The sequence below is a fragment of the Alosa sapidissima genome, chromosome 17 (genome assembly GCF_018492685.1).
Source record: "Alosa sapidissima isolate fAloSap1 chromosome 17, fAloSap1.pri, whole genome shotgun sequence".
Taxonomy (NCBI): domain Eukaryota; kingdom Metazoa; phylum Chordata; class Actinopteri; order Clupeiformes; family Clupeidae; genus Alosa; species Alosa sapidissima.
Genome location: NC_055973.1, coordinates 14,666,067 through 14,691,649, shown reverse-complemented (window position 1 = coordinate 14,691,649; position 25,583 = coordinate 14,666,067). Strand labels below are relative to the sequence as shown.

The following is a 25,583-nucleotide window of genomic DNA, read 5'->3' as shown; positions in this document are numbered from 1 at the left end:
ATTGAACAAAGTATATTAAATTGAATGAAAACAGGAAAATCTTCATTAACCCAATTTAGCCGCTCTCCTTTAGACGTAGGCTACTTGAGCGTGTTTTATGTGATACTAAGACTAAAAAGGGGACCCTCAGTGCGCCTATAGCCGTTAGATGGCAGTCATGTCCGGAACGTTTGATTACTTCGAGAAATTGTTTACTTAAGAAAAAATGGTAGTATTACATACAATTACCATACACTACTGTAAAGTTAGACAGTCTGTTTGTTGTCAGTGAAATGCAAAAACAGAATATAATCCTAGAGTCATTCTAGTTATTTATAAGTTAATTTTGAACGTCGGTGGGGTTATAGAAAGGGGGCATTGACAAAATGTTTTAGATTATCTGTGTTCCTCTGATAGGCTGAAAGTTTCCTGGTTGGAGACGTAAGTCTTATACACCCCTCGCGCCCCCGTTAGATGGGCTTTCATAATTCAATCCAGAAGTTGACCAAAACGCATTGCCCTGGGCAAAAGGAGGTTCGAGGTCTATTTTAAAATATGAATATAAATTACCCAGTGGTTGATTAGTGTACGTATTTTTTGGGTCACTTTCAGGCCTCGTTCCCGAGATAAGGAATATTTTTGTGACACCTGAATAATTTCTTAACACTTGTTTTCAAAGGATTGAGAAGCATTTGAAAGAATACAAGGATTTAACTATTTGTGAAGCATTCCAACACTATGTCTCAAAGCTGTCGATTATTCTGTGGATTTATACTGAGTTTCATTGGTTGGATTGGACTCATAATTGCCACCGCCACAAACGACTGGGTCATAACCTGCAAATATGGCATGCACACTTGCAAGAAGATGGATGAGCTAGGTTCTAAAGGGTTATGGGCTGAATGTGTGGTTTCTACCTCCCTTTACCATTGCACAGCTTTGAACCAAATACTCGCCTTACCAGGTAAGTTATAGAATGTGCTAAAAACGTTTCTTTCTGTAAAACAAAATGTGACCGTCTAATTATATTATAAAATATAATTAGAGACTCATAATCAGAACATTTACTTAAATACATTCGTATCATATATGGATGAATAACTAACTGCATTTAAGTGTCGTCTATTACGTTTTAAAATCACGTCACTTTTTTCTCTCAGCTTATATTCAGACGTCCCGAGCGCTAATGGTAGCCGCATGCATTGCTGGCTTCCCATCCTTGGCGCTGGTCATGATGGCTCTGCCGTGCGTCAAACTGGCAAATGAAACAGACGGCGCCAAGCATAAACGCGCAATCCTCGGAGGCATCCTAATTCTGTTAATGTGTGAGTCGTTCTCTGCCATTGCTGCATTTATCCATTTTGAAATCATGATGATACATTGCAGAACAAGGTTAGATTTTTACCAAGCAACCATTATTAGGCTACGTTTAATAAACCATTCGACAAATTTACATGGACCTGGACCTGAACTTGGTTAGGATGCAGACGGTCCCTCTTCCTATCAGAGAGCCTTTCAACGCAATATGTGATCACAATGGCCTTAACCGGGGTTGTAGAAGGGGTGACACCCATCTGGGTGCTAGCCAGGACTTCCTACATCCTGTCACAGTGACCCTAATGATGACATCCACAGCTGCAGTTCAAGGATATTATCTTTAGGATATTAATGGGATGACAGACACCTTAAACCCCTAATCTGATTCAATCTTCAGTCATCAAAATTGAAACATAAGCCTATGAATTCACCAGGGTTGTGTTTGTATGTATATCATTCACTGATTAATGCCCATAACCCATTTATTACCTTGTAATTCATTCTTGATGTAATGTTTTCACCCTGAAATAAACTAATTGTGCTCTTCTGTGTCTCTCAGCTCTATGTGGACTGGTGTCCACTGTGTGGTTCCCCATCGGGGCGCACCATGACGAGCGCCTCATGTCTTTTGGCCTCTCCCTGTACTCCGGCTGGGTGGGCTCGGCCCTGTGCCTCCTTGGCGGGGCAATGATAACCTGCTGCTCTGGCGGCGGGGCCCAGCCCCAGAACCACCACAACCGCTTCTACTACTCAAAGCAGAGCGGTACGGCCAACGCCATGCCTCCCGCAGCCAATCATGCCAAGAATGCCCACGTGTGAGAGAACGAGAGAGAGAGAGAGAGAGTCCTCTTGGCACTGAAACAGACCAGCAACTAACTCCAGAAGAAAATCACACAGGATGCCAATTCTGACCTTCAACCAGAACAGATGGGAGAGACGAGAGATGTTCATGAGTTCCTTTGCCTCTACAGACATTACTTAAATACATAATACGTAAATATGGACTACTACATTGAGTTTGTTTATGGAGTACAAGTTTGTCTATGTACTGTCAGCTTTTGAAGTCTCATTTTGTATTTCTACTTATAGGAAACTATATTATTACCATACTCTCTAGTTTAGATGGTACCTGTATGATATTGTTCTTTTTTTCCTGTTATAAAATCCTACATTTATGCATGAGCACTACATCCTATCATGCTTCTTCGTACTGCCTTACTGTCATCCAGGAAATGACTGGGACAAGGCAGGGATGCATCCCTGTCCCCCAGCTGATTTGAAAGCTCTTCCCCTCGTGCTGTTGGGGGCACACGTGTCTGATTTAAACGAGGCATATGTTAGAGAGGCAGGAAACCACATTATTGAAAAACAGCTGTCCAGGTGGCTCCTCGAGGTTTTTTTTCCTGGGCAGCTCTGCTCTCTTTCCTGCTCACACTCCCTCAGGAAATCGATATCTCGCTTTGAATCACACACACACACACTCACGCGCACACACACACGAAAGCACAAACCACATGATTGCATGAGTCACAGATACGTATTTCACAGACTCTAGTGATTTCCTCTGCTGATTTACCTTAACTGTTTGGAGAACAGAGACGCGATAAAGAACATGCATGTTTTTCTTCAGTCCTTACAGATGTATTTCTCCCTGTGTTTCACATGTAATGTGATTTTAAAAGGGATTGATGACATGTAATCCATTAGAATTGTGCCTAATAACCATGACTAATCTCCTGATGTGTCTCTCATTTTGAAAACATCCCATGACCCATAAATTACCAGTTTATAACAACAGATAATGGCTCCAAGACTAAGGTTTGTGTTTAATAAAATATACTAATTCTGTTCCGTTTTTGCCCCCTTAAAATTATAAGATTATATCTACATTCTGAGTAGTTCTGAGATATTGAGCTTCAAAGTCTTAGAATTCCATACAGTTATACTGATAAACGGAACAAACCTCTTTAGATATAATGTCCAAAAATGCATACTACTACATATATAACTACAAGAAACACCTCACCTCACCTTTTTAAGGTGTCACAGAATAAGAATATGTCAATAACTCAATTTTGACAAAAATGTCAGATAGAACCTTATGATTCTAAGGGGCCGTTTTATTTATAGGCTAATGCCACATACAGTATGAAAACAGTTCATACACCTTTGAATAGAATACATTAAATGATGCCTTAGTTGTATCTGTGATGAAATGTAAACCACCTTGTCCACTGAAGAACAGAAAAGTCAACAATCATCAAATACATCTTCTCTCTTCATCATGGTTTTGTACAGGAAATATGAAATGAATTCCATACTTGCCACAAAATCTAATCATAATGATTAGACTACTCCAATGAACAAAGATTGCTGTAGGTTTGCATTACTGTAAGGCTTCTTGTGACAGAAGAGAAACAATCAAAGAAGAGATTGTATTTGAAGCTATATTTCTGTATACATTCCCATACATTAGTTTACAGAAAACAAATAAAAACATTAATCTTCTCTCATCTCCAGAGTGATTTTGTTGCATTTGATATATTTCTCTCTCTCTCTCTCGCTCTCTCTCTCTCTCTCTCTCTCTCTCTCTATATATATATATATATATATATATATACACACACACATATCATTATGTTTCATATGATGCCTGAAATACTGTTTCTCTTCAAGAAGATGACAAACAATTGCAGGGCAGATGTGCTGCACATAGTCTTTTGAACCTACGACAAATAATGTTGTATTTGCAAATACCATACCAAGTATAGCAGCACAAAGGTACAGTAGTTCACACATCTGACAAACATTTGGTCCTTAGACAATTTTACAATATTATATTTTATTTGTGAGTGAAAAATAAGTCTTTATATCACACAGAGAGAAGAAAGGCACTATTTCAAAGTTCAGAGTTTTGTCCTTTCTGATGCTGTTTAATGGAATCTCTAACTTTTCAATTTGTCTAATTTTTCTTATTCCTGGTGACAGATAACAGAAGAGAAGGAGAGTCAGATACAGCAACAACACCCTCTCACTCTTTTTCAGGCATACACAAATCAAGCCACATCAACAAGGGAAAATAAACAAATACATAAAAAAAAGCACATTGCAAACTGTAACTGCAACCAACACAGACACATCACTGCCCTTCATCACTCACTCAGGTGAATACTCCTCATCATCATCCACCAGCTCCTCAAAGCCTTTCCTGGTCCGGCCTCTGCTTTTTGACTTGCCAGCGGTCCTGTGGCTGTCAACTCCCGGCTGCTGCTCGTACTGGTACCCATGCTGGTACTGATGCTCTTCCTGGCACTGGTTCTGGTTCTGATAGCCGCTCTCCTCACCTCCCCAGCCCTGATACGGGCTCTCAACTGTATCACCGTGAGGGAGGGAGTCCTCCTCCACAGTGAAGCTGTCGTCCACACCTGCGTCAAAACACTGGTAAGTGCTGGCGTGGGCCTCTTCCTCCTGGGCAAACAGCTCCAGAGAGCTCTTCCACATTCCATAGCCAAAGTAAATCAGCAGACCTGTCAGGAAGCATAGGAGCTAAACCTTTAGAAATATATTCAGTCTTACAATTGTCTTGAAGAAAAAAAAACCTTTAACATATTTTGGCCATTCAAAGCAATACATCTTTACAAAAATAATACATAAAGCATACGTATGAGAGCCACATACCTATAGAGCACCACACCGCAAAGCGCACCCAGGTAATGCTGGAGAGCTTGAGCATCAGGTAGATGTTGACCAACATGGCCGCCACAGGCACAAAGGGCACACACGGCGCCATGTACGGCAGCTTCTTGCGACTCTCAGGCTGCCGTAGGATGATCACCAGCAGAGCGGCCATCTTGAAAGCGATGATCCCAACCAGCGGCACTAAGGCCCAGCGGGCACCACCGGACTCTCGATCCAGGCCGTAGATGACGATAGACCACAGGAGGAAGGTGAGGACGAAGAGCAGGAGGACGCAGCTGGTGACTGTGCGACCTGTGGCTGGCGTGGGTCGGTCACTGGAGTCGGGCAGGCCCAGCCGCACCCGCAGGGTGTAGTAGTGGGGCCCCAGCACTCTCTTGAGCAGGGAGGAGGGCGCGCTGTCCACCTCCTCCCCCTCCAGGTTCTTTCCACTGATGCCGTAGCCCGAGCTGTCGGACTGGTACCCCAAGGGGTCTGAGCCGTCAATCAGCATCTCGTCATCGCCCTTGCCCGGCAGGTTCTTGGTGCCGCAGGTGTTGTTTGTGTCGTCGTCGTCATCGTTGTGGTGATCCTTACCACCCTGGTATGCCTCCTGCTCACACTCGGCCAGCACCCCCTCCTTCCTCGTCTTGCCCACACTGCCGTCGTCATCCTCCCCCGTCAGGTAACCGCCGTGGCCCTGGAAGTCAGCCTGGTCAGGCTGGTAGCGCAGCAGGAGCACGCACACGGACACCAGCGTGTAGGCCAGCAGCGTGCCGATGGACATCATCTCGATCAGGTCCCGCAGGCTGACCAGCAGGGAGAGGAGCGCCGCCAGGGAGCCGGACACCACACACGCCACCACCGGCGTCTCCGTGTAGGGACTCACATGGGCTAAGAACCTGAGGTATGACTGGACTGTGTGAATGACCAGGCAGACTGTTCTCAAGTGCATCATGTGCATATACTGTATGTGCATACAGCCACATGTTCATGTTGCATCATGTGCATATACTGTATATACTGTATGTGCATACAGCCACATGTTCATGCACATGTTGTATTCATGTTGTATTCATATTGTCATGCAATGCGTTATCCGTAACTCCAAATATTAAATCAAATATCAAATACTGATCTCATGTGCAATAATAGATGGAACATACACACACATATGCATATACTGATACACACATATCCCACATATGGAAAAGAATCCCTATTCACCTGAAGAGAAGGCCATCCCCAGCCATGGCATAGATGACCCGTGGCATTGGGAACAGAGAACCCAGTAGACTGACGGTGAGACCAGCAATGGCACCTATGGCCACTACATACTTCCCCGCCATGAAGCCATGAATAGCAAACATCTCCATTAGTGGGGCATCGCCATCAATCAGATTATAAGGCACCATCAGCGTCAGGATAACACTAACCTAAATAAACATGACAGAACAAGAAACATTAAACTGTATATTTGTCAGAGTCTTTTGGACTGTGATGACATAACAATATGACAAACCCAAAGTACTTTTAAATTCATCACATATGCTTTTACTAGAGTTATGGATTTGTATGTGTTTCACGATCATTATACGTTTTAAAAGTGTTGTTTGAAGGGAACTTTCTTGTCCAAAAAGTCAGATGAAAAAAGAAAACCTCTTTCAGTGGAAAATATGCAGGTAGAACTGGCTACCACATCAATATTTAAAGAGTCTACAGCTAGCAGAGCCTCAAGTCTCAATACTGAAACCTTAGAAACCTTAGGCAATCAACACACACAAAAAAGACCAAAACGATTACTTCTGATTGGATGCCAAATAATATTGCAGCATTTACTTGCTATAACAAGCTATGGTATTATAACATATAAACTTCCATAATCAATATCCCTATTTGCTTGTGTGTGTGTGTGTGTGTGTGTGTGTGTGTGTTTGTGTGGGTGTGGGCGGGTGTGTGCGGGTGTGTGTGTGTGTGTGTGTGTGTGTGTGTGAGAGAGAGAGAGAGTTCATTGACATTTTTTATGAAGATTCTATGCATATAGCATGCACATAAAAATGCCAGTGTGCTCTTTTACCATGTTGTTCAAATCTACACACGCATGTAAACATATTTTATATTATGCACACACACATACATACCCAGACACACACATACCCACCCACCCACACAGACACACACACACAAACACACATTTCAGGCTGCTGCATGTTCCCCAGTGTTCCTCAGTGGGTGTCGGGGGCAGGGGGAGTAGTGAATACTCACAGAGACGTAGGCAGTGAGGCAGGTGATGAGGGAGGCCGTGATGGCGTACGGGATGGACGTGTTGGGACTCTTGGCCTCCTCCCCTGTGGTGGCGATGATGTCAAACCCAATAAAGGCGTAAAAACAAGTAGCAGCACCCTGCATGACCTATAGTGACCCAGCAGGGGTTTACAAGCAAGGAAGAGGAACCAAAAGCATGGAGTGACAACACAAACATCTAAAGGTCTCAAGCCTTTATATAAATGTTCCTTAGACAGGACAGTGATACAGTACATGAAATGTGACAAGGACACTGTGGAGACTGGATTGCATTTATATAACACTCTGGATTGCATTTTCTACTCCTCTGAGCACTCAAAGCGCTTTACGGAGTAATGCCTCACATTCACTCACACATTCATACACTGATGGTGGACGCTACCATGCAACATGCCAGCAAGCACGTCAAAGTTTGGAGTTTAGTGTCTTGCTTTAGATAGATAGACATGTATTGATCCTTTCGGAAATTCTTCTTGCACCATACAGCTCATCAGATAGACAGACAGACAACAGACCACAGACAACAACAGGATCACTAAAGCCTCCCTCACCCCCACACAACAACAATACACAATACCAAGTATCTCTAAGTTATAAAATAGTAAAGTGCAGTATTATTAGCACCAGGGTGCTATCAGTAGTAAAGTGCAATATCATCAGTGACATTTTAATTATAATTGACTAATTATTCCAAAGTTCAGTTTTATCACACAGAAAGTGGATCAAGTTATTTTCCCTAACTTATTCAGTAGTGTAATGCAGAGATGATTAGGACACTTCAACAGGATCTAGCACGAGCATTATAGACGTGAGGGTGTCGGACATTCTCTTACCCCTGACCAGCCGTAGGGTAGAAATCTACCTCCGTCCCAATTAGCCCCACTGATAAAGAAGAGGCCTGCGATCACCATGAAGACCCACACCACCAGGTTGACTATGTTGAGCACATTGTTGAGGGTCACAGAGTTCTTCACTCCCAGAGCCACAATGACAGTCACTATAATGGCGATGAGCAAAGCCAGCATGTCAGGATATGACTCCTCACCTTTGCCTGTTTAAACAAGAAAATCGTCAAGTCATGAATGTCTTTGTTCACTTTTGTTTGTTAGCTGCTCTGTATTATTAAATCATCATATTGGTCTATAAATGTTGCATTAAACAATTATTCAATTAATGTAACTGGCATACAATCATGTAAAATAAAAAAAATATATAACATTATAACAAAAAATAATGTACCATGTAAATACCCCATATAATATAAAAATGAATGGCATTAAAGCCCATGTGAATGCTCACCCAGGCCATTGAGAGTGCCCAAGTTGTTGATCATGAAGCGGCTAATGGTGTGATTGGCTAAGGAGTCAAACATACTGCTTAGAGCACTGGCCCCCGCTGCCGTGCCAATCAAGTACTCCAGTATGAGGTTCCAGCCAATGAAGAAGGCCACAAACTCCCCCACGGTCACATAGCTATAGGTGTAGGCGGAGCCTGTTGTTTTCGGCACGCGGACGCCAAACTCTGCATAGCACACCCCTGGGTGGAAAAGCACCAAGAGAGAATAATAAATAATGTGCTTTGTTTTTCAAAAAAATATATTCCCTTTTTAAAACATGTTCAGTGTAAAGTAAGTGGTGTGGTCCTTTGTGCACATTTGTGAGCGTCAAAGACATGTGTCATTGACGCGCGATCCCAATTGTTGGGCAGCACACAAAACACCCCACATGCGCGTTGATGACGCAATTCTCATCACGCACCGTGTGCACGGCACAAAGAGCCGGGAGCATGTCACAGCCTTAAGTCAAGACCACTGCTGATGCTGTTTATGTTTAAGACAATTTTTTTAAAAGAACACCCAGTCTGAATTCTCCTAGGTCAGATCAATGAAAAAGATCAATGAAATGAGGAGAGTTAGCAGGAGACCCCCCTGAGTGACAATACAAATTAATCTGTGTATCTGTGGCTGTTTTTTAAGGGCATTCATATTTCAGAAGACTTTGAGATGAGAGATGGCTTTGTCTGATACTGTGACAAATAGGCATTGCTTGCAAACTTTCTATCTTATCCCATATGTAATATGTTGCAACTCCTTTCATCCTAACAACTATACAATGAATCATACAATGTTTGTGGTGGTGTTTGAGAGCTGAACCAGTGGGAGGGTCTTACCTGACAGAATGGAAGCCACTGCAGCGATGACAAAAGACAAGATGACGCCAGGGCCGGCCATCTCCTTAGCAACAAGCCCTGCGACCACATACATGCCGGTGCCGACGCAGCTGCCCACGCCGAGCGACACCAGGTCCACGGTGGTCAGCACGCGGGCAAGCTTGGTGCCGTGCAGGTCCGCTGCGCCCTCCTGCATGGACTCCACGGGCTTGGTGCGCAGCATGCGTGAGTGCAGGCTGTACCAGGAGGCCTCCCACTCCACCTGCCGTGGGTCCAGCTTGGCGAAAAGAGCATTCATCTTCCCGCTCAAGGTGGTATTTGATCAGACTTTAGTCCCTCAGGATGGAAGTGGTGGATCAGGGAGCGATTGAGAACACTTTGCGTCCGTGTTTGTTCTCCCTATTTACATATGCTGGATTTGCTCTATATCCAACCCCAAACCAGGCTCCTGTGTTCTCTCTCTCTCTCTCTCTCTCTCTCTCTCTCTCAGAGAGGGTCCATCACTATTTCCTTCCGCATGGCTCTACAGGTAAAGTGGGCTCTGTCTTGCTTCTGATGAAAAAAAACAGACATTTGAGGATGACAAAGAGTTAAGACAAAGGACAGGCTAAATCACCCACTGGAGAAGATGCATTCAGAAAACCGTGATGATTTCTGCAAATGGCTGTCAGAGCTACCTTTGCACCTTAAGATTTGCTTTGATTTGTGCACAGTGGTGGAGTGAAAAATATAATCCAACACACAATTCACACAAGAACAAGCATGGTGACATAACAATAAACAAAGGCAATTAAAAGGCTATTAAAGCGGCATTTATGAATGCAGTGTGCTGCTATGGCGCTATGCCTCATTAGATTTGCAGACAAGCAGATGGGCTTTGCTAGCAGTGTGGTCCATTGTGAATGAAGGGCCACACAGGAAAACAATCCACAATAATGGACCCACAACAAATGCAATTTGTGCTTTTAAAAATGGCTCACAGGAAAACTATTCTTTATCACACACATGCCCATGCATAAACACTGAAAGCAAATAAGTTAGAAGTAATAAGGCACCTAACACCTAATTAAATCTTTCACTAAAATGGATGAAACCTTGGTATTACAACCTCCTTCTCTTGTTTATCTGGTGAAAGCAGTTTTTCCTTTTATGCCTTTATTTGTCACCCATCTCAGTCCAATCTTCCTCAACCTCCTCTTCTTCAATTTACATTCATCAGCACAACTCTGTAGATCTTGTTCACTCTCACCTGGCTGACAGCATCAACTCATCTTTATTTTTTCCACTCCAGCACTCTAATGTGTATCTCTCTCTCTCTCTCTCTCTCTCTCTCTCTCTCTCTCTCTCTCTCACACACACATACACACACGCACACACACACACACACACACACACACAGACTCTCTACTGATACAGTTGTTGACTGATTTCTGTCTGAGGAGGGTGCTCAGGAGTAGTGTTAATTTCGTCAGACGAGACGAGAGGAAATATGTTCGTCAACGACCTTTTTTTTCATGACTAAGACGAGACGATGAAGAGACGGCAGTAATGTCCTGAAACACTGACTAAGACTATCTTAAGATGCATTATTGTTGACGAAAAAAGACGAGACTAAAATGTTTTGCATGAAATAAAAACTAAGATAAAATCTCTCTTCATTTTCGTCTACAAAATGAGAAGACAGAATATCTAGCTGTTGTTTTCAAAATATTCCGAATGAGGAAATAGCTTTCCTGTAGGCTAGTCTACGTGCTGTGGCTGCAACACGAAACTACATGGAACAAGAACACTGGACTAACTACCTAAGAAGTTGAAGTTGAAGCTACAGAAGTTGAAGCTTCACTCGTACATATTAACATCCCCCAGAATGTCCATTCGAAAATGTTCATCATGTAATGTCAACTATTTAACTAGTTAGACTGATGATGCAAAGTTTGCTAGCAAGTAAGCTAATATGGAAAGTTTGCTAGCAAGTTAGCTATGGCTAAGATGGAGAGTCTGTTTGGGGAATGTGTTGTGTTTGGGCGCCTATCGCCATCTAGCGAGGCGGAGTAAAACATTAATACTTTGGCCTACGACAGTGTTTCTCAAACTTTTTCAGTTTCAGGACCACTTAACTAACCCTAGCTAAAAAAAAAAAAAGATTAGACCTACTTCAACAGTAGCCTATAATTAGTCTACACAATAGGCCTACTCACTGAACCACCTTGCTTATTGTCTTTGCACTTTGCTTATTGTGTCAGAGGATTCATACTGTATGATTTAAACTGGCATATCTCACATAGACAGTGTTGCAGAACTGTTTGGATTTACATACAAGTTGGTTCAATATTGCAAACAACTCCTCTATATTATATTTTACTACGTCTGCTCGCGGACCACTTGGGATAGCTTGCGGACCACCAGTGATCCCCGGACCACACTTTGAGAAACACTGGTCTACGAATATGACCATGGTCCAGTCGAATCTTTTACTGTCTATGGTCAAATCCCAGCCGAGCTATAACTAGGTCGACTTACCTGTGCATGTAAACATACTAACTGACAAAAAATCAGAATGAGTAATTCATTATAACAGACGAGTAGCCCTGTGGACACAATATTGTTGGAAAATTGAGATGTGTGAAACACTATTTGACTCAAATGGTAATAATTTGTTATAAAAAAAAAAGACTAAAATGTGTTGACTAAATCTGACTAAGACTAAGATACCTTTAGTTTTCTTTTGACTAAAACTAGACTAAAATGACGAGACTTTTAGTCGACTAAAACTTGACTAACAAAAATTATATTTGAATGACTAAATATGACAAAGATTAAAAAGGATATTTCGTCACAAGACTAAGACTAAGACTAAATTAAAAATAGGTGACAAAATTAACACTACTCAGGAGCAAAGCTGCCAGCGTGGTCTGTGGTAATTACCTCTGTATCTGACCTGTCTGTGTTAACAGGCTTGGACACTGGACACAGTGGGCAGCCCCCGTGTCTAGCTGTAGCCTGGGCTGGCATGCTGGCTTCAGCTCCCTGCTGAGAGTCTGTCGTGTTTTACTGAGCCACGTCTGTGAGCAGCAGAGAGAGGCTGCCCCCCAACACACACACACACACACACACACACGACTAACAAGGGAGGCAGAGGGAGGGAAAGACTTCGGTGAAGTAGTCCACACTAGTCAAGTGCCATTGCCACAGCAAGTCATTTTCTCCTTAGCGAAGTTATAATTACAGTAATCAGCTTTCTCTCAGTCTCTCACTCTGATTGGGTGACCTGCTCATTTCTCAGCTTTGAAGTTTGTCCAAAGGCTTCAGACTGCAAACTTGTAGTCACATACATTCTAAAAGGATTCTGTGAACAAATTACAATTCATATGGAACATTTAATGGAGCCGACTAATAACCCAGCAGTATCAGATATGGCAGATAGTGTGCCAAGGACCCACTGATTTACATGACAATGGTAAGGATATTTAGGCAGCCTCTGTTCTGGGCATCGATACGCCTGAGGATTTATTTGCTCACACAGGTTGTTTGTGGAGATGATTCATAAGGCCTTGGCTGATGAGGGGCCATTTGATTAGGTTTGTCTTTTATGCGCAGACAAAGCATTGACGTCACAGCTGGGGTCTACAGGGAGTGCGTGGGCGGTGGAAGGCAGGAGAGAGGTGGTATGAAGAGGGGTGGGGGGTTAGATCTTGCAGACAACGAGGAGGAGGTGAGTCAACCCTCCCTCACGTCCAACAGAGCACGCCTGCTCGCTATAAAGCCCTCATGTCATCAGAGCTCACGCACAACAAAAGGCAGCTGCTGAGTTTACAGGAGACCAAGATCAGTATCACTGAAAAGGGAGAGTGACACTGCTGTAAGCGCTTACCTCCTTTGGTTAGAGCCAGAACTGAATTGCAGGACAAAAACCACGGAGACTGTGACTTTAATTAAAACATTTTCGGCATCTACAGTATGGTAGGGGGGTACGGGCAGTGAAGGTGAGCCTAGTGTTACTAGATATCTCTCGGCTCAGGTAGCACAAACAACGCTCATTTATACATCCAATATAGAACACACTTACTGTCAGTAATGACACCCAACCTTTCAAATGCAGTCCACAAACACATTTGCTTTGGTTCCTCTGAGCACATAGTGGAAACAGAGGCATATATTTTAGTCACAGCGGATGACAGCCTAGAACTCTCCTGTCCCTGCATGAAGCATTAGCTTTCAGAACTGATGGACGAACTGGAGCACATCCAAAAGCAGAGAATACAGGTCTCTTCAGTAGAAGAGACTCCACTCCCGCCTCTCTCCCTTGCGGAGAGAAGTGGCTAGTACACAACGCCTCTCAGAATATCACAAGGTCATATGATTCCCAAAGTTAGAGGGATGCGTCAGCATGAGTTTCAATAATCTAAGTAAAATATCAGAGCTGAAAGAACAGCAAGAGTAGAAAGTAACAGGTGAAAAGCAAATTATCCATGCACTTCAGCAATATAAGATTATATTTCCATCAGTTTCATCTACTGTCGTGGCCATAAGGTGTGCAAACACTAGCACACCGTCTAGGCTATTTTAACGTAATAAATGCATAATGTCAAGCTGCACAGACCATATCCTTGGCAAAATACATTACAGATGTTTAAAATGTTATGGATTGCACATATGATGGATTGCAGAGCAGGAAAGTGAACAGAAACATCTGATTGATATTTATTTCTATTTTTAGATCATCCATATTTGGATTCTCACTGTTCAATTAAATGAAATAACAGTAACGCGCCAATCTTCACAAAGTACAAGTAGTCTATGAACTACATTACGGTAGCCTCGGCTGTCTGCCAGCGTGCCACTAGGCGGTTAATTTCAGTACCGCGGTCAGCGACCGGAAAACAATTTTGTTTGATTATTTTTTATTCAAGACAAATATCAACAAGAGTAAGACATGATCTAAAAGCTCAGTTTTCTGGTGGGTTCGAGTGACCGTAGCAAACGCTATAGTAGGCAAGCCTAGTTGTGGTGAGATTTTTAAAATAGCATTACAAACACCCTACTTATAAAATGGACAAGGATCAAACCAACAGAATTGGTATTCTACTGCCTGTAGTCTACACTTCCTTCAACTCAAAACATCGACTATGTTTTGCCTTTTCAGCGACTGTGACATAATCAACATGTAATATTTATGAGAAAGATCAGTTTTCATTTCCTGGGTGTTGAGAGAAATAATTTCTATGTTGATGAAATAAAATACATATGCTACACATTGCCCATACAATTCCTTCAGAAGAACAACAATAAACACACGGCTCTAGAAATGTGCGTCTCCGGAAGTTTATAAGCACTTAGGTGAACACTAACTATGAACTATGACGCTGAGCTAAGAGCCACCCTAAACTTATAGCCTCCTATTTGGAACATTGTTCATTTTTGAATAGTTGAGTATAGTTGAGTATTTTTCCAATTAATATGTAGGTTCCTATTATTACCCTAACTTTTCATTTATTCCCTCGACCTTTATTAGAAATGCTAAAAACTTACCAAGGTGTCGCCATACAATGATCATGGTGCAATTGTTCAACTAAACTCCATTTCCAACGGTGTCCAGGAAGGATCCTAGCACAGTCAGTGTGATGGGCTGAGGTGGAAAGATGCCGAGCCTTCATGAATAATTCATGAGACCGTCTATGTGATCAGAGCTAAATAAATTATTTAGCCACACCATGTCCCCATTCAGTAACTGCTTACGTCAATGACGCTTCAACGGCGCACAGCGTAGGTCTGTAGGCAGCCACGCGATTGGTGTAACTCGTTTAGCGGTGCGTGCGCTAAATTATGTTTGTGGGAAAAGGCAAGGCTGATTTTCCGTCGAGAAAATGTTGACTATAGGCTACGGCTGCACTGAGAGTTAGATTAAACGGTGGTCTATTTATCTTCACTTGGGAACAACCCAGCTGTGATCTTATGGAAACCTACACTTTCTCTCCCTCTTACCAGTCATGACATGAGGAGCTGTCATTGGCCAGTCAGCCAGCTTAGTTTGGGTGGATTTTAAAGGCTGCGCCTATTCAATACAATCTAGTCTATCCGTGAGTGTTGTTGTGCTGCGCAAACTCAGTGTGAAGTCTGTCTGTCATTGTTGTTTTTCGTCCTAAAGAGATATTCCCTGAAGTAGATTTGATGAAACAATTAAAATATTTTGTCTTAATCTCTTAATGATGCTGGCGCTCTGTGTCCTCTCTAAATGCACAGGCCTCTATGTCTACTTGATCATGCAAAGGCTACTCCACCTTGAGTGTTATAAACAGTTTATAGGCCTACCCAGTTTCAGAGTTGACAGGTCTTTACAGTCTTTAACATGTGCATACATTTTTAAAAAGTCAGACTGAACAACAGTTGTGTCATTGCAAACAACCCTCCGCTATATAATTTTGCAGTTGATAAAAAAGGAATATTACAAATTCATTTTTTTATTAACCCCCACCCTGCTCCCACATGACATACCTCATCCCCACCCTCTTGAAATTCAAGTGGATCTCAGGTTCCCCTTGAAACAAGAAAGGTTGCCATGGTGACATATAGTGTGCATCCAGCAAATGGGTTGCTCTGGCCAAGCTCTCTAACATGCATCAAGGAGAATGGATGTGGCCTGGATTTAACAGATCCATCATTCACAGGTGGCATTGATATCCAAGAGAAAGGACATATTAGTTTTGAGAAGACTATGAATGATTCACCAATTGTTCTTATGTTAAAGTATATTAAAAAACATTTCCTGTCTGGTTAAAAGACTTCTACTTCATCTTTATTTTCTCCACTCCACTTCTCCATTCTCTCTGTGTGTCTCTCTCTCTCTCTCTTGACTGATACAGCTGTTGACTGATTTCTGTCTGAGGAGGGTGCTCAGGAGCAAAGCTGCCAGCGTGGTCTGTGGTAATTACCTCTGTATCTGACCTGTCTGTGTTAACAGGCTTGGACACTGGGCAGCCCCCGTGTCTAGCTGTAGCCTGGGCTGGCATGCTGGCTTCAGCTCCCTGCTGAGAGTCTGTCGTGTTTTACTCAGCCACGTCTGTGAGCAGCAGAGGGAGGCTCCTGTCAGTCAAACAAACAAGGAGAGTTTTTTGCAAAACCATTTTTTTGCCTGATGATGCTCACCCAGACACTCAGATACATCATATACCCAGTGGTTGACACCCCCCTGCTATCTATCTGAGTGGTTCCTTTAGAGGATGTGAGTTCCCACACCCACCCCGCTTATTCTCTAGCCTACTCCAGTGTTGTCAGGTGATAGCAGACTTGCAATATGATCCCCAAGCCAGAATTGGATACAGGCTGTCCATTTGAGGTGAATTTCTGCTCAATTTTTCTTCATAATCATGACTCACTAGTCTGGTTGACACCAGACTTCATATCTCAATTGAAAGTGGGTCTGGAAAGGCTGCATTGACGCACGACTTACAGGGGCGTAACAAGCAATGAAATTAAACTTAAATTGGTGTATTAAACTTACCAAATTGTTTCAGAAGTGCAGTAATCTAATCTTTCTTGTAAATGAAGATTTAAAATGTAGTTGCTCACTCAATTCCAAAGAAAATACGTGTCCACATCTGTCGCTATCAGCGCAGCCATTGGTTGTGTTGGATGCACAGCTCTATCTGTCATCATAAAGCCTGCCCCAGGCCGGATAAGCGATTATGATTGGTGCTTGGGTTTCTGGAACATTGGAAATGGGTGGCCTCCTTGCCAGGCTGACCTACAGAACAAATTCAAATTTGCTAACAAGTTTGTCTGGATTCTCCCAGGCTAATGACTCACTGTATGTGAACGTGATTTTCTTGCAATTTATCTGTTGTACAATTCAACAAAGTACTCACTGAAGCAATTTGACAAATTATAATTGAGTTTGATAACATTTGATAGTAAATAGCTAGATACTTTCCTTCCAGTTCTACTCACAGCTCTGAATACTGACATTTATTTCAGGACTGAAGCACATAGCTTACACAGAAATAAATACAGCCCTGGAAAAAAGACCACTGCACATTTTGAATATGACCGTCAACTCATTCAAATCTCGCTCCGCAATCGTAGGATGACATCAGAAAAATGTGCCGTGGTCTCTTAATTTTTTCCAGAGCTATATATCAGAAATAGACAACAGCAAGGTCTGAATGTCCCATCATCTTGTTTTCATATAGTTGTACAAAGTAGAGGCAATATCAGTGTACTCTGGGAAGCAATAATGGAATGATTTCAGATAATCAGCATTTCACATGTACACTTCAATGAACTTGCAATGTGGTCCTGCCTGGTTCTGGTTGTTGAATGTTGAATGTTTTTTTTTTCTTCTGACGTCTGCCGAGCAGTCCCCTCCCCCTACACAGCACCATCTCTCTGATTAACTCTCTTTTCATAACCTCAGCAGAAAAGGTGCCGACATATTACATCATGCCTGACATGCAGACAAGGATCTGAAGCCATAGCTGTCTGCACAGTAATCAACCTGCATGCATGTGGGAATCCAAACACAGTGACTGACTGAGGACAGACAAGAGGACGTTTTATCATAAAGGAGCCTAGCAGCTCTTTACTTTCATAAACTAAGTAGGCTATTATAATGTATATCCAATTATAATTATATATAAATATAACTATAATATGTATATGCATTGGTTAAAGATGCAAACCAAATACATGCTATTAGCCATGAAATTGCCAAATGTTACACACCAAGTGCAACCAAGTGGCATAATAACGGCAATGATCAGTGCATATCATTGTGCTGCTGCGCCCATGGTGTTCTTCGATTTTTACGGATGGATAAACTGGAGAAATGTAAAAATCAATTGTTTAACTCAAGGGGAGGTGGGAAATTAGTTTAATTCCCAAATGGTGGAATATCCCTTCAAACAAAAAGCCTAATCTCTCAAAAAATTCAGATTACATCGAATCCCTGAGAGTAATAAATGCATTACTGAACTACACAAGGCTAAAACAACATACTTCCAACAGCAAATCGCCCAATCTGCTTCCATCCAAAGTCTCTCTGGCAGACTCTTAAAGTCATCTGAAAAGACTCAGAAAAGATTGCAAATGCCTTTAACAAATACTTCATATCATCAGTTCAAGAACTAGCATCTGTCTTTCCCATTCCTTTTCCCCCCTATCCTCAACAACTGATACATTTTCTTTCTTTGAGATCACACAAGATGATCTCATAAAGAATGTGAACACTCTAAAAAACTCCAACAGCCGTGATAGCTATGGCTTAAACACTGTGGTTTTGAAGACCCATGCTAACAGCCTTATACCTCTTCTACATCACTTAATCAATCTCTGTATCAAGCTGTCCATTTTCCCCTCCAGCTGGAAAACAGCCCAAATCACACCGATTTTTAAAGCTGACAACCCTTGTCTGGTCTCTAATAGACCTAGCTATACTCCCAACAATGTCCAAGCTGCTTGAAAAAACTTTGTACAATCAATTAAGTCGCTATCTAGAAAACAGCAACAGGCTAAGTGACTGCCAACATGGTTTCAGTGCAAAACGGTCCACCATGTCTGCTTTATTCGTAACTTCTCAATAGAAGACACATTACTTGAGCAATTTTTATCGATTTTCATAAAACATTCAACACAGTAGACCACCTGATTTTATTATCCAAACTCCACTCTTTTAACCTATCACCCTCAGTATTAGACATGATTTCCTTTTATTTAACTGATACTGTAGATCACAAGTTGTCAAAATTGACCATGCAATATCTCAGCCCTTGGGATGTGGTATGGGTGTCCCTCTGGGAAGCATTCTGGGGCCTTTACTTTTTCTTTTATATATTGATGATCTCCCAGCTGTGTGTAAATATCTGACCCTAAAACTCCAAACTGTCATCTGATCTTCAATTTTTACATAAGTGGTTGAATGACAATCACTTAACCATTAATGTTAAAAGAAACTGAATGCATGTATTTCCACTCAGCCAGAAAACATCTGTCCATCACCAGTCCTGTAATTTTTTCAAATCAAACTCTTGTCATCACCAAATCATATTGTATTATATTGCATATAGTATTTGGTAGTACTACTTGACTCACACCTCACATCTGTGAACACACTTCCAAGCTAACTAAAAAGTTAAATCAGAAACTATATGTATACAACAATATCAGATCATACCTATCCTCTACTGTCTCCAAAACCTATCTGGAAGCGATTATATTCTCAACCATCTCATACTGTCTACCAATCTCTCACCAAGGAAGTTACTGAACCCATCACACGGTTATATTACCGAGCTTTGAAGATCCACAGTAACCTTCCCAAATGGACACACTGCGCTCACTCAATCACATGCTCTGTCCTTTCAAAATGTTATCTGCAGTCATGCTATTTCTTTTTATTTTCACCTCACAAACACTCATCTCTCTTTTACCAACACATAACATGCTTCAAGTGCGTGTCACTAGGTCAGTTTCCACGGCCCCCCACCCAGTGCCCTAATATTGGTTTTGGGCAGAGGGCATACACACTGCTAGAGTCTGGAATGGCATTCCTCAACACATCAGAGAATTACAATCCATCACACAAACAACTATAAACTGCTACTTCTCAATACATACACTTCCAAACATTGACCTCTATATATCACTGTCTGTGCTAAGTCCCCCCCCCCCCCCCATTTTGCCAACAACCATATATTTGTTCAGATTATAACATGTTTTGTTTATAACTTGAACCAACACACTTTTCCACAATATTTTTTTAGATGCACCTGTATATCTGAGCCTTTTCCCAAATTGGCTTTGGATATTTATACTGGACCCTGCTCCATCTGTTATTAAGAATGAGCTGCTTCTCCTCATCAGTGTAGCAAATGTTGCATAATTTGCAGGGTCATAGGCTGCAGATCTTGTAGGCTACCTTCTGACACAGTGAGTGTCACATCTTGACTCTCACTTGGGAGGGCCCTTCACCTATCATTTCCCTCTTCTCCTCTTTCTTCTCAACTGCCTGATTTCTATCCCCTGTCTCCTGTGTTGGATTTCTTAAAACAACAAGTCTCTAAATTACTGAACAATAATTTATATAATTTGACAATAGGTAGCCTAATATTTGTGCCATGAGATAATATCCTTCACAACATTATCCATCCTATATAACATTGATATAGCTTCGTTTTCAATGCAGGTTAGCTAACTGCATCTCCACTGAATTTCAACATACATTTTTATTATTTAGCATCTCATTGGTTAACCTGACTCTCGCCAGATGTAATTCGTTCCGCCTAGCTCCACTCATCCATCTGGGATCGATCCATTGGAGAGGTGTTTCAGAAGGCTGGGCCTTATCAAAAATCCATGCATATGATTTGGATACGTCACATCTATGAAACTCCCGCCCCGCGTCCTGATTGGCTCTACCATAAAATCTGGTGCCGAAATCACTCTCAATGGAAGCGATCCCAGATGGATGTGAGTGGAGCTAGGCGGAACGAAATTCATCTGGCGAGAGTCAGGTTACTCATTGGTAGCAAAGATGGTTGATTACGAAGATACTTCATGAGAGGCCATTTCCTGTCCCTGGAAATTTATGCAAATAGGGTAGCAGTACACGCCCCCGCACATTTAGCCTATGCAGTGATCGGGCTCTCTTTTTAACATTGATGTCTATGGCAGAATCCAAGAATTTCCCAGAATTTGTCAAAGCCTTATTTTTCTGAGCAATGGATACACATTTCGGACACGGTATCATGTCTCAACATTAATTAAGGTACACCAAGTTTATTTTGTACTCCGGCTTGTCTGGCGTGGAACCGAGGCGTTCAAACGTAAGTCATACGTCAGTGACACGCCCCTGTACAGGCGGGAACTGAACCAGAGCCCGTCTCTGACTGAACTCCACTTTGCCCTCATAGACATGAACTAGGACGACCCATCTTGCTACGCATTCATTATCTTTGTTGGTAGCCCTAGGCCTACATTTCTCACCTTCCCTCCTTCTCTGTCTGCTCTTCTGCTGGCTTTCCTAACGTTAACTTTGTGACAGCCTTTGTTCAGGTCAGGTGAATTAAGATTAGCCTACTGGCAGAAATTAACAAGACATCAAGTTTATTTTGAAGTTTATTTTTAAACTATGTGAGCTGCGTTGCATTCGTTAATTAGTTTAGGACACACTCCGCGATAGCCGACTCGACTCTACTTTCGTTTTTTTGACATGTCCTAGGTAGGCTATCACGTATCTCGGTGTCCTCTATGGTAGCTACGGCCATGTTCCCTGTCCCTGTTACTTGTTATATGTGCTGCAGAACTAGCCTAGAAATCTAGACGCACCCTAGCGGCGGCAAATTAATTTGCTCAGCCTGTACGTCTAGTATCAAACCATAGGGATTTCTATTGGCTGACGCCGTGGACCTCATCCAATCACAGCGCTCTATTTTGTTAGAGAGTCTTAAGGCGGGCTTAACAGGATAACGACAGTCCTGCGACGGTGAACAACAAGGAAGGTGGCTATGGCGAACGAAGAGCGGTTGTTTGAATTGGCGTTGGCGTCAACTTTGGAGAAGTTGGACTTGTGCTTTTCTTTGAAAGTTGAGCAACACAATGCACTTAAGTCATTCCTTTCAAAGAAGGATGTATTTGCCGTTTTGCCGACCGGATACGGATATGGTCGTAGCGCTGGCCTATTGCATGCCTAGGCAGTTTGAAAGACAATTCTCTGCCCGCCCCTTGGATTAAGCGAGGTGAATGGTTCGATGCCAGACTATACATTTCAATGATATAGGATGGCCCGCCAGGCTACTGCAGAACAGGAACATGCTGGAAATCAGTTTTTTAGTGAGTCAGGCCCCTTTTAAACTGTAACTTTGTTACTTTTAATACTTTCCTGTATAATACAGTATGAAATTAAATGAATATGGCATTATGGCAGTTTTCATAAAAACAATAGCACCTACCACCTAAGATAGCACTGGAAAATATCCTACAGAGTGTAGGCCTATATTATCTTTATTGTGCCATTGTTCTTATTTTATTATTATTATTAGTAGTAGTAGTAGTATTATACTTAGGCTGGAAACCAGACTCTCTGACTTCACAGGTAGTAGCCTACTGTAGGCAAAAGAAATCGAGCGGAAGTACGTAGGCAGGCAGAGGCCAGGCAAATAATTACTATACCAATCCCAGATTGTCCTATAGGATTAACACAGACATACATATTAACAAATCCCCCAGTGTTTACCTTCTTTCAAGAACATCTGAATTGTGTAGTGCCAAAGTGCTGGCCTTTAAAGAGTTAGAGCCCAAGTGAAGTCTATGGAAAAAATGTGGAGGGATGAGTTATTGTGTGCCTCCCAGACTTCTCTGAAGAGGCAGAAAAGGTTCTGACAGCTGGCATGGAACAGGTGGGGCTCTTTGAAGTAAACATTTTACAAGGTCTGAATCTGGTGGCACTATAGTGGGCAGCCGATGAGACAGTTTTAGACTGTGCTGGATGTTATATGGAAGAATTTGATGAAACTAAATATAGGCCTATGTGTATTAGTATTAGAAAAACTGGCACAACTGACAAAAGATTCTGAATCAACCCTACAGATGTTATCAATAATTTAAAACGGAGTGAAAGATATTTTTCATTGTTTTCAGGTTCGTTACCAAACGATACAGAATATGCAAATATGCAGAAGAATAATACATGTAAACATTTTAGATGTTTAAGTAAAATGAAATGATATAATAGATTGGCTATTTCTTCTAAGAGCCCACCTAGTCAAAACATTTACATCTGTGCCCCATATGAACTCACCTCCTTAGTTTAGGTTTGAGGAGTTGGTAAGGGTCTGTGTCAATCTGTCTATACTTAAATGTGCAGAGATGCTCACTCACTCACTCACTCACTCTCTCTCTCTCTCTCTCTCTCACACACACACACAAAAGCCCCTTACAAGAATGCACATAATTACACTCATGCCATACAATTATTGAAGAGAGTACAGAATGCTGTGTTCAGAAGAACAAAAATATTATCACAGTTTCAATTAAATAATGACTAAAGGTGTATTTAAATAACAATTTATTTAATAATAATAATAATAATAATAATAATAATAATAATAATAATAATAAAATAATAATCATTTGTTTGTTCCTTGAAAAATATAAAGGGGCTTAATTCTTCCCACTCACAGTTGTGAAATTCCTCCCAGTCACTAGAGAAAACTGAAATCGTAGGCATTCTTGTATCACTGCTTATTTTGGAGAGTAGTATGCATCCCCACGGTGGCAGAGTTTCGGCTCCAAATAGATGAAAAGGCACCCATGTGAGAACATCTCGCTCTCCTCCCTTAAGGCAAAATAAATAAACTTATCTTCTCGCTATAAAAACTTGCTATTGAGCAAAAATGATCAAATATTCCTATCAGTTTCTTCATGTGTGTTGCATTAAATAACCTAGGCCTATGTGTTAGGCTACAGCCTCGGAGGTTTTTGCTCAACATGAAAAAACAGTTTGTTGAATTGTGACGCTGTCTTATCGGATATCACATCTATTCCATGAAAATGTTGAATGCTCTTTAATGCCTTGGTAGAAGATGCTAAACATCTACAAACTGATTATTTCCAGCAAATTAAATGATCTCTGATGACACCTGGTGGATGAAGAAGAATCTGCAGCAACGTAGATGGCAAGCCGAGGCTGGAATGCAAAATGTACACTAACAACCTATACATTCCTAAACCTTGATGCAGTAAATGTCAGGGATAACAGTTATCACATTTAGTGATCATTTAAGTGATGAGCGCCTTTGCAATCATGTCAGTGATTAAATCGTTCATGCAACAAAGGTTTATAAATCGTGTGATAATTGTCACTGGATGATTACGGTTCCGACAGCGATTATAGGCCTAAACCTAAATTAATTTCTTGTCTATTGTGTCATTTCGTTAATCTGCCCACCATTTGTTTGAACTCGGAGATGTTCACACATGGAGCCTTGGCCCTCGGGGAAACCTGAAAACATGGAAGTAATCACCACAGAACATCGGGTTGAGTTCAAGACGGACGAAACGTGGCCAAGGTGATTCAACACTCGCTGTTGTTTGCGCAAGCGCTCTGAGGTTTGTTGTTTGGTTTCTTTTCCAGATTTATTCCGAGCCTGATGAAATCGATGTAAATTAAGGTTTCATGTATTTTCAGCTTCTCATTCTTATTTTTCATCTGTAAATTACTTTAACTGCTGTGCTCACTGCCTTTTTTTTTATATGGCCGGTTTTGTAGGCCTCCATGATGGTGATAGCACATACAACAGAAAGAGAAAACTATTCTCTCCCCCCGACACTACACACTAGAGTCAGTGACCAGAAATAATTCTGTATAATTTATTTGTCGAAATAATCAGTTAGTTTCCGTATCAGTCACACATAAGAAAGACATTAGCCTAATCCACAGATCAGATAAATTACAATTAGGCCTACATTTCAAAGTTGTCATCATTGTATGTGACCAAATCAAACACGGATGAAGGACTGATCAGTTCTTTATCAAAGCACTAGTGCATGAGTGCTGGCCATTTCATGTTACGCTCAAGCTGGCCAGTTCCACTGGTAGATCAGACACAACAGAGGACCCTGGGGAGAAAATGCCTATTCCAGGTGATGACTGCTCCTTCTGATTGGCCACATCATGTGCTTCCCTCGGTTTCTTGCTGTCTGAGACGCCAACACATTCCTCATCTGGAGCATTAGACAACAGTGCTGTGTCAGTATCTCCTCTGCCCATAACCACACCTGCACTCTGGTTGGTACGCATGGCTCTCTTCATATTATGGAGGGTCCTAGGGGAAGACACTGAAGGACAGTTTGACATGGTGTCCATTCTCTCACCTTTCTTCTGGGCTTTTTGCTTACTGTCCAAAATCCTTCCCATCCTGCCCATGGAACACGTGCGATGAAGACTGGATGCTGGATTGCCTCTCTGTGGTCTTGGCAAGGGTGGCTGATTTTTAAGATGCTGGTTGCATTTTGCCAGCCGTGCGATAAGCATCTCCAGCCTGTGCTTCTCACAGGGAACTCGGGGAAGCATTTGACAAGCCTGCCCTTGGGGCACCACAGACATGCTGGTGGGTAAACATGAGGACTCTGTGTTGATCCCTAAGTCA

At 41.9% G+C, this 25,583-nt stretch overlaps 2 protein-coding genes across 4 annotated transcripts; one reads left to right on the top strand and one right to left on the bottom strand.

Annotated features, from left to right (window-relative positions):
• The first annotated feature begins 474 nt into the window (after window positions 1-474).
• Window positions 475-2,298, top strand: cldn11b (claudin 11b). Of its 2 annotated transcripts, XM_042068933.1 has the most exons (4): window positions 475-565; window positions 659-943; window positions 1,140-1,304; window positions 1,856-2,298. In XM_042068933.1, exons 2-4 carry the CDS (start codon window positions 718-720, stop codon window positions 2,113-2,115), a joined length of 651 nt encoding a protein of 216 aa, XP_041924867.1. In that variant the 5' UTR covers window positions 475-565; window positions 659-717; the 3' UTR covers window positions 2,116-2,298. The 2 variants fall into 2 exon arrangements, with proteins under 2 accessions (XP_041924867.1, XP_041924866.1); XM_042068932.1 differs by having other exon boundaries at window positions 475-943.
• Window positions 2,299-4,147: 1,849 nt separating this feature from the next.
• Window positions 4,148-23,625, bottom strand: slc7a14b (solute carrier family 7 member 14b). Of its 2 annotated transcripts, XM_042068915.1 has the most exons (10): window positions 23,614-23,625; window positions 22,670-22,741; window positions 13,511-13,570; window positions 9,445-9,996; window positions 8,575-8,811; window positions 8,109-8,326; window positions 7,237-7,383; window positions 6,199-6,407; window positions 4,975-5,873; window positions 4,148-4,823 (listed from the first exon to the last, which is right to left on the bottom strand). In XM_042068915.1, exons 4-10 carry the CDS (start codon window positions 9,740-9,742, stop codon window positions 4,453-4,455), a joined length of 2,379 nt encoding a protein of 792 aa, XP_041924849.1. In that variant the 5' UTR covers window positions 9,743-9,996; window positions 13,511-13,570; window positions 22,670-22,741; window positions 23,614-23,625; the 3' UTR covers window positions 4,148-4,452. The 2 variants fall into 2 exon arrangements, with proteins under 2 accessions (XP_041924849.1, XP_041924848.1); XM_042068914.1 differs by lacking the exons at window positions 13,511-13,570; window positions 22,670-22,741; window positions 23,614-23,625 and adding an exon at window positions 14,974-15,060.
• Between the last annotated feature and the right edge of the window lie 1,958 nt (window positions 23,626-25,583).

Coding starts and splice junctions, on each gene's coding strand:
- cldn11b (XM_042068933.1), top strand. CDS start 718: ATGTCTCAAAGCTGTCGATTATTCTGTGGATTTATACTGAGTTTCATT. Junction 944..1,139: donor CCAAATACTCGCCTTACCAG/GTAAGTTATAGA, acceptor TTTTTCTCTCAG/CTTATATTCAGACGTCCCGA. Junction 1,305..1,855: donor CATCCTAATTCTGTTAATGT/GTGAGTCGTTCT, acceptor TGTGTCTCTCAG/CTCTATGTGGACTGGTGTCC.
- slc7a14b (XM_042068915.1), bottom strand. CDS start 9,742: ATGAATGCTCTTTTCGCCAAGCTGGACCCACGGCAGGTGGAGTGGGAG. Junction 6,408..7,236: donor GCCTCACTGCCTACGTCTCT/GTGAGTATTCAC, acceptor ATGTTTATTTAG/GTTAGTGTTATCCTGACGCT. Junction 4,824..4,974: donor TGCGGTGTGGTGCTCTATAG/GTATGTGGCTCT, acceptor GCTTCCTGACAG/GTCTGCTGATTTACTTTGGC.